We start from the raw sequence: 9,853 nt of genomic DNA, 5'->3' as shown, positions 1-9,853 counted from the left end.
GAATATGGTGACGTATGGCTCAGCGTTTTTGCGCAAGGCACTGTTATGGTTGGTGAAATTCGCGGAAAACTACGATGACTGGTCAAATTTGCAGAGAAGTTGCGATGATTGGACAAAATTGCAAAGGTGCGCAGAATTCACAAGGATTGGTTGAATTTGCGTTAATTGTTGCAATCGCGACATCATAATAGAAGTAGTAGTAGTGGTATTTATCATAAAATTTACATTATAAAGTTATAAAATGTATAGATTCAAAGAATGTATGATTCATTATAAATGTATAAGCTTGTATAAAATGTATAAGCGGAAGAGGAGCACACAATGCGAGACATTGGCTGTGTCCGAAATGGCGTACTAGAGTACTGCATACTGCATACTAGCCCAGTATACGCTGTGTACTGCACACTACTCCCCATCCTACTATACAGTATGGTATGTAAGTATGAGAACTTTCGTGTAGTGTACTACATGTTTGCTATCAGTTGGGCTATTTGTTCTGTTAAAAACGAACAACACATGGCTACAACAAACATCTATCAAAAGTAGCCCTATAAGAAAGCATATGAAGACTTATTACACTGTGGCTGTGTCCAAAATGGCATACTACATACTAGTCGTATACTGATCTTGACGTAAAAGCTTTAAATAGTATGCAGTATAAGAAAAATTACAATTTTGCAGTACATGACAGTTACCCAGATGATGTACTACTCTGGTGAAAATTTGCAGTATACAACCAGAGCTCACTTCGTCGGGTACTGCCTCCCATGATGCAACGCGGCGATTTCCAACATGGCAGACAGCGGCAGAAGCGTCTTCAACTTCAGCTGCAAGATAAAGTGTTGCGTGACAGCCAAATTGCCAAAACTGAACTGAAATTGGAACGGGAGAGCTTCATCTTACTGGCTGTTTACAGGGATGCCACTAGTGGGCGAGTTAATTCACATGAGACATATGTTATGTGCAATTGAGTACTTGTGTATGGTTTATATAATGATTTCATTTGGTAGAAAATGTAGAATATAAGTGAAAATTGTTTATGTTTTTAAAAGAATGATTAAGTGATTTATTAAGAAGCGTGTACAGAAATAATTTTCTGTACACGTGGAGTGGAATTGGTAGTAATGGTAGCATTGTGTTTTGTTTGTTTTCTCTTGGTATTGTAAAGGTTTTCACCATAACGGTATAACCACCTAACAACACAATCACCTAACGATGTAACCACCTAACAACATAACCATCTAACAGCCTAACTTCAAAACTTAATTGAATCTCATCAATAAAACACAAAAGAAGACAAAAGAAGTGCTGTTTGAGTTGTGCCATTCAGTCCCTGTAGTTGGCAAAGGCCTTTTTCAAGTTTGGGCAGACGTTGGAGCAAATTTCCCCAGATAACTTGACAGTGAAAGCCTTGCTATTTTGCTGATGAGTGGCCCAAGAATATACTGGAGGGTGAATCTGTCTGTATAGTTGATATTCCATATGCAATGAACATTTCACACCATCAGATTATGAACAACAGCACCACCAAACTCATATGCATTGTACAAGTGAGAATAATTTGGATGCTGTGTACTGGAGAGGGCCTCTCTGCTTTGCAAGAGATGTTGTTATGTATTTCCAGATATTTGCAAAACTCTAAAGGCACAGAATTTTGAAGAAGCTGAACTGACCACCAGGGCATCCAGTGCTGGAAAATATATTACTGAAAAATCATGGACATCAACAAAAAACAAAAATAAAGCATATGTTTCACAGTTTATCTTTTTTTCTTGCCCTGGCTTTGGCCAAACGGTTGCCCAAGAGGCTGTTAAATTTGTGAAACTAAATGGCAGTTCCTCCCTTTTCATTTTCAGAGAATGTTTTGCAGATCATTGCAGTATTAATGTGGATATGGAAACAAGCAATGGAAGATTCTAAGTAATTGATGTAAAATCCGAGGGCAATCAACAAGTGGAAATGCTTGAGGAAAGCTCACATTTTTTGAGCATTTCTTTCACCTATGTCTTAGCATGAAAGATTTGAAATATGAAGAACATAATATGCTTCTGTCTCCCATTATAATTTCCTCAGCAGTCATTTGGAGGTGAGTGGGTGACAGCTTTAAAACCTAAACTATTCCATGAAAAATATGTAAACGCTGCTGTAGGTGCAGGTGCGCTGTGATTCAGGACTGCACTGAAGGAGATACTGTAGTTGTAGGTGAGAAAAGGGAAAAAATGATGGTGGGTTAGCAATAACTTTGTAATTTTGTCAAGTTTTGTGGACGCTGTTGTGCTGTTCTATGTATAAAACAACAAGGAAATGTGAAATTGTTTTTTGTTCTTTTGTTTGGTTAGTTTTTGTTGTTGTTGTTGTTGTTGTTGTCTTTGATTTCTAATATTGATACTGAAGCACATTTAATATAAGATATTTTTAAACTTCTGCTTGAGTGTTTTTCTCATGAGTCACTTTAACCTTGAGTTATTTTCCACATAGTTATCTGTACAGCACTGACAGAGACACACGCATGGATATCCTTTCAAAAGTTATTTTCTTTCACTTTCGCTTTGTATAATCCTGCTGTTTCCCGGGCGTGTTAAAATAGATCATTGTAAAAATGAAGAACGTAATGTGCTTCTGTGTTCTCTTAAACTGTCTTCAAAAATCGATTGGAGGTGAGTGTGTTATAATCTTAAAACTTTATACCAGTATGAACAATACATATTTCTAAACTCGTGGAACTTACAAAGTAACTACACTTGTAGAGGTAGATCAATATTCTCACCTACACATTAGTCTATCATATGAGCTTGTGAGCTTGTTTATATACTGAGGAAAAAGTAGCTTATAATATGGAACAATAAACAATCCAGTAATTGATAGCATATTCTTACTGCGTGGAAGTCTAAAATCGTAACGTCGTGTAAAATATCGCTGTGACTAAATATTTATTGCGCACCTATTGAATCAAATCAACAGATTTTGCCTCGTCTGTATTTTACATTTAAGAACACATTTATCAAAGATGTTGATGTCCGAAATTCTAAAAATAAGCAAAAACCTATACTACAGTCAGGAAATGTAGTAATTATGAAGCCTCGAACACCTTAACTTCTTTCCGTGATAACACTGAGGCCAGGATTTTTGTTTTTTTGTTTTGTTTAGCAGTCGAGATGGGGGATCTATATTTTGTGAGCATGTAACTGGTTCATATAAAGGGTTTCAGAGAATATTGTAAATAACAGAGAACAACAACTGCGAAGAACATAATGTGCTTCTTTAACAATCGTTTTGGGTTGAGTTCGCGTGTCAAGGACGAAAGCAGGAGTGGACTTTAACTTTACCGGGCAGGTTGTATTGCAGTAATGGCGCACCAAACAAATAACTTGACTTGTTTCTGCTACGGTTACATGCATACATTTTTTCATTCGGAATGAAATCATTCCGTTTGATGATTCCGAACATACTGATTACATGAAAGCAGTCGGATAGTTTGTAGGCATTCACATGTCACAAGCGTACAATCGGAATTCATTGCAACTGTGAAAAAAATAACCTTGCGCCGACCTGTACGATGTAGTGGAAGGCTATATAAAAATCTCTAAGCCTGTCATACGCAGAAATAAATAATGTTCGAGTGGCGAAAAGAACGCTCACATTCAAGTAGGCTTTTGTAAAGAGCCAGGGCAACCATATATGGTTACAGCCTTGCTTGAGGTCAGTGATATGATCAGTTAATTACTTAAGACAACTTTACTTGTAACTTTAATTATAATAATTATATAATCTCTGCGTGGAATATTCTCCCAAAAGTGCTTAAATAGTTCGTTCAGCGTTTCGCACTGGCCTCCATGTTTTTTGACTCTGTCATGCATAGTAAAACGTCAATACGTCTTATTTCGCGTAATAAACGTGCGCAGAAAGTTCCAAGTGCAGAAGGCAATCCGACTGAACGTTTACATATTTTCCTATCAGAAATCTGCACGACCTCTTTAAATCCGATTGAATTCTCGATCAGATTGGGGTATTTCATTCCGATGGAGGTGTTTACACGAGGCATTTACATTCCGACTGAGTTTGAATCGGATTATTAACGGAATATTAGTCTCCATGTAAACGCACCTGTTTTACACGGACTAAATAAAGGTTAAAAAAAACATAGCTCACTGATCTCCGGAAAAGTGCTGAGTAAAAAGTTGTTGCGTCAACTTTGCCTTAACGTAGGCCATTATGAACAGAGACCACGTGAGAGTCGCAAATCTAGAGACTTTGTGACGATGTTTGAACCCATAAATTTGGTATGAAAAATTGCTGCCTGTGATGTGGATTCAACTGGAGTTCATCTTAAAGCTACGATATCTCTTGTATCACTGTGTGACCATTGGTATCGAAACTAAATTTGCTCACACATCACACATAATATAAATGGGTAAAACTGTAGGTTACAGGAGAAAAATAAAATGAAATGAAAATAAAATTATTGTAAAATGTAGATGTTTTGATCATGGATAAAGCATTCTTCACGCGTTGAAGAATAATGTGGTTGAATGACTGGCGTAAGCAGTAGCTGTAGGTGACAGAGGATTTAGTTGCCCGGTATACGACCACATTTTCAGTGTGCTCCAGCATAAAAAGCTGTTTACTAGTTAAGTCTAGCTAACTGTCCCAAATGATAAATTTACAAATCTGCGAATATATTTTTGCCTGCAATATTCCAAATCTCCTTTATTCAGATTTGTGCCTCTTCGGGGGACGCTAATACATTAAATGTTTCACTGTATCGTTTTGCCTTTTTTCTCTTTTAGGCTACTGTTTCCTTTTACCGTTACTCCTTATTAAAGTTGCACGTGGCAAGAACTAAGTATCTAAAGGTAACTAAGAGGCAACTAAGCACTCGAGAGTACTCTAATCAAAACAGGAAGTAAAACAGTATAAGCTTAAAACAAGAAAAAATACGTGATGAAAACAACGGAAATTACTATTCAACAGGGCTATTACTTCTTTAGAGCTAAAACATAAATTGGGTTATTAATAAGCTTTACGTTGTGCAATCTATTAACGCATTTTTAATCAAAATACTTCGTATTAGGCCATACGCGAGTCCCCTTAATGGGCTGTTATAATTACAAGAACCTTTTTGAACCGTTTTAAAACCGAGTTTTTGGCTTTTTGGCTGTCGCTACTACAAGCCCTTGAAAATAGGTTGGGTCGCGTAAGTAAAACAAAACTTTGAGATTTTTAAATAAAACCCTTTCGTGATTTTTTTTCATTTGTAAGGAGTTGGCCTACTTGTATGTTGAATGTCTAGATACATATACATATCTATAGATTAGAGAGAAGAAATAAGAAAAGGGGAAAGAAATCATAGCCTTCATTGAGTTCAGCAGACCTTACATGTGCTAACTAGAAAAAAATTAGCTCAAGTGGTCAAATGGGGGATGGGTGTAATACTTGAAGATTTATGGTGGGCAAATGTACCTGGACTCATCTGCGTTGTGTGAGGAAATAAAAACTGTATGTACCAGTTAAGATTTATTTTCTGGTAATTAAATAAAATAAAGGAGAATCCACGCATCTACCTCTCATGCATACTGGGGCATAACTAGACAACTAGGTCGGTTAATTCTCTTTTAAACACCCAACTCTGACATTTAAAAATGTATTTTTTTAAATGTACAAAAAATTTTATTTGAAATTAAATAAAACAAATGAAAATCTAGCCAGGCACTAACCTATCCTGCTGAATGCACAAGAGGAAAGAAGACTGTTACCTATGAAGCTGCATCTCTCTTGCTAAATTAAGTAGCACGCATGGTTAAATTTAACAAAATACAGCTTGAAACGGCGCAAAACAAGCTACACCGCTAAAACTAACACAAAATGTAGGCTATTATATAAATCAAGCTTCCTTTCGGTCCAACGAAAATATAACATTATTAATGTAGGAGTGCTTAGTTTACCAAAAGTTCGTATTTTTTAAAAGAAAGTAGGCCTGTTTAACTTACCAACAGCACAGCACTTGCGACTGGAACGGGTTTTAACACCAGCGAACGTGCACATCAGCAATTAAGTTTAAAGGAAAGACAAAAAAACCCTTAAAACATACACTAGGCTAACTCTAAAAAAACAGCGTGTAGCGTGTTATCAAAGATAGCCTACAGTAGTGCTGAGAAGTGCGCGAGAGAACCAATGGATGACAATGAGCCCTAAATCTCCTCTATCTCTGCCACAGCCTGCAAATATGGAAAAGGGTGGCAATAAAAGTTCAAATTTGCCAAACTGAGTCATACGTTCCTGGTGAACGGGTTTTCTTTGAACTTTTAAATTTGAACGGTTTTTAGGTCAGCATACACCGACGACATTAATCCTCTAGGCTACTATAACAACTAGGGTATCATTTCAAAATTTAAACGCTTTAGCCGTATGTGATGAATGCCAGTTGTCCCTAACTTACGTCTACAGACAGCAATAGTCGTAGCTGATGCTAAGGATTGATAACGATCGCATACATACTGAAAATACGCTTTCAGAAAAAGTATCAACTGTTAGACAAGTTACAACTTGAATTGTTGTAAAAAGATTAAATAAAATCGAACATAAAGAATATTTTCTGGGATAGCTTCCACCTGGGCACACATCTCCCTTAGTGCAATCTCCATGTCTGTGCGACGATAATTACCTCTTCAGACCATTTGTGTGTGTTCGCCTTTGTTTGCTAATTTGAACGAACCTCTGTTCACCGTAGGCACGCGCACACGGGCGCGCGCGCACACACACACATACACACACACACACACACACACACAAACATACTAGCGCTTTGCAGTAACAGTTTACAGTAGCGTGGAACTGTTATTTTCATCCCCCAATCTCATATCTTTCTTCTCTTTGAAATTAACGTTATGGTCTTAAAGTGAATTATCTTATGTTTTCTATAGGTTCCTTGACTGATGTGCTATTTGGATCGCTGGTATTTTCTAAGTTCTCAAATATTTAGGAGTTCATTAACTGATGAGCTGATTCGTTTGTTTACAGAGAGTGGTATTTTATTGTTTTTATTGGGAAGTAATCTAAGCTCAGATTCTTATAACGAATTCTCTTATAATTTACAGAGGTACATTCTTTAGACTGGTATTTTGTTGCATCACAAGGATTTGACTTGCCGGATTACTTTGAGGTCGTAACTGTGGATGACATTCAAGTCTACTACTTTGACAGTAATATGAAAGGCGATGTGCCTCTCCCTGAATGGCTGAGCAGCACAACTGCACGGCAACACTGGAATTTCATTCATTCCAGAACAGATTTCAATAAAAGAACTATAACAGAGGCACTGAAATCAGCCACCCAGCAGTTCAACTTAACAGGTAAATGGATTACTCTATCCGAAAAACATTGTAAAATTAATATTTATGACATTCAATGAGCAACTACTCTTCACATTCTAAAGCCATGAATTTGAACTAATATAGGCTCTTCACATTTTAGGTATTTCCTCTGATGTTAACATTTATCAGGGCTATGGAGGATGTCACCTCCATCCTGATGGAACTGTGCAAGGCTTTTTAACTCACGCATTTAATGGAAAGGATTTTGTAAGCCTTGATAGTGAGAACAAAAGATTTACAGCCGCAGTGCCTCAAGCAGTCCTCTATAAGACACTGAGGGACAGAAATCAAGACAACCTTCAAACCCTTGTCACCTTCTACAACACAAGGTGGTGTGCTGATGTAATTAAGGAGTTCCAGCAACAAAACCCCCAACTCCACATGAAGAAAGGTAAATTCCAAAGTTCAGATTTGTTTCATGATTTAAGAAATCTGCTTTTACATAACACTGAAACAGCTATGTTCTCTTCCAAAGTCCTAAATCAACTGATTAAAGCAATGTAAATAAAATAAATAAATGAATAAAATAGGTTGTATGACTTGCAACACAGATATTTACTATATTGTATAGTTTTACTAAATGGTGTTTACACTGCAGTAGTCAAAAAAAGAAAGAAAGAAAAACAGTCCTACAAATGTCTTCTGCAGTTTGGTGAAAAGAAGCAGTAAGTAACTCCACATGTACTTGAGGAGGAATATAGTAGCCTACCCCCTCTATCAGCCAGCATGGGGGTTACATCAGAAATGGGAAATAGGAATATAAGGGAATTTGCCTCTAGTAAATTGTAGTGAAAAAGGAATGAAATGCAAAGAAAATGAAAGATAAACAGGAAAATGTAGTCAACTACTACTTTCTATATGAGTTAGAGTGATTATTTTTACTGCTCTTGTTTGTTGCTGTTTGTTTCTTCCATAGCTCCTGAGATCTTACTCTCTGAGAAGCGAAAATCTGCCACTACAGAGATCACATGTCATGTGACTGGGTTCTACCCACGAACAGTGCAGGTTCAGTGGTTTGGGTCAGACATGCAGCCTGTGGTTGAGGAGGTGGATAGTGAAAACAAAGTGCTACCAAATGGAGATGGGACTTATCAGATAAGAAAGAGTGTTGTGATACCAGCAGAACACACAGACATACATCACTACAGCTGTGTGGTCCAACATAGCAGCATACCTGGAAATATCACCAAAGCCTGGGGTAAGATCCTGCTGAATCCAATACTGATTTATCACTTTTAACTTTTGTGCCTGGGCTTGTTTACATTTTTAATTCTGAATGTCATAAAAGTTAACTTTACATAGGCAAACATATTCTGTATTCTGTATGTGCCTCCTTAAAGCAAAAATGAATAAAACTAAATTATTTGGCTTTAAATCCACAGCTGGTGAAAATGACTCATCTATCACCTTTACTGTGGCAATACCTGTTGTTGTGGGGGTTTTGGTAATTATTGGATTTGGATTCATGTTCTGGTGGCATTGTAACCATAAGGGTGAGTGTATTTGATCAGTGTCAGTTATTCTTGATTTTTATGTGTTTTATAAATCATTGGCTAATCTGCAATATTTCTTTTTTGCAGCTGGCATTCTGTAAAATTATTAATATCCTTAACTGGTAAGTTTTCAAACCAAATTTCTCCCTTCTATCTGTTTGTTTTTCTCAGTTTAACGTGTTTATGGTGTGAGAGAAAAAGTTCTTCCCTCTAATATTTCTTCCTCCTCCTTTGTCCTCTTTCATACAGTCATCTGACTCATGTAGGACTATTCTCATGTTGTGAATGAGTGACCTGCCTTCCCCTGCAAAAAGGAGCATCTCTATCTCTGTTTCCAACTGTGGGTCATCTGCTGCATTACTAGAAGACCTATGTGTTTTCTGTGTCAGAGATCACAGTGACAACCGTTTAATATGGTTACTTTGTTTTTAAATATATTTTTGTTTATTTTTATGGACATTAATGTTTTTTCAGCTGTGTGGTGCATTTCTTTGAATTATGTGCTGGTTTTATGGACCTATCTATTTTAAACAGATGCACCAACACTGTCTTTAACTACTAGAACCACTAGAACAAATTAGTTTAACTCTGTTAAAATATCACTGGAGTGTAATTTGCGTGTGTGACTGTGTGTATGACTGTGTGTGTGTGTGTGTGTGTGTGTGTGTGTGTGTGTGTGTGTGTATGTGTGTGTGTGCATGCGTGTGTGTGTGTGCGCCCTCACAGTTCTTGAATGCTTGTTTGGTGAAGATCTGACTGGTATTCACTTCATAAAGACTAATGTTCATTATATCTGAAATGACATTAATTATACAACTGATTGTAAGTCGCTTTGGTAAAAAGCATCTGCCAAATAACTAAATTGTAAATTGTAAATTGAATTGATTATATCTGAAAGCCGATGCATCAGAGAGGAACGCTGTGTGTCCGGATTTGAAAATAGAAGTGTATTGCCTTTCATTTTCACTTCAGTCTCTAGTCTTGCTGAGT

At 36.9% G+C, this 9,853-nt stretch overlaps 1 protein-coding gene across 1 annotated transcript; it reads left to right on the top strand.

Annotated features, from left to right (window-relative positions):
* Positions 1-770: 770 nt before the first annotated feature.
* On the top strand, positions 771-8,609 carry LOC115825522 (major histocompatibility complex class I-related gene protein-like). Its single transcript, XM_030789308.1, has 4 exons — positions 771-927; positions 7,095-7,349; positions 7,471-7,761; positions 8,287-8,609. The coding sequence occupies exons 1-4, from the start codon at positions 771-773 to the stop codon at positions 8,607-8,609; spliced, it is 1,026 nt and encodes a 341-aa protein (XP_030645168.1).
* Positions 8,610-9,853: the final 1,244 nt, after the last annotated feature.

This window comes from Chanos chanos, chromosome 12 (assembly GCF_902362185.1).
Source record: "Chanos chanos chromosome 12, fChaCha1.1, whole genome shotgun sequence".
Classification (NCBI taxonomy): domain Eukaryota; kingdom Metazoa; phylum Chordata; class Actinopteri; order Gonorynchiformes; family Chanidae; genus Chanos; species Chanos chanos.
The sequence above is the reverse complement of the archived record's forward strand: the minus strand, read 5'-3'. Positions and strand labels throughout refer to the sequence as shown.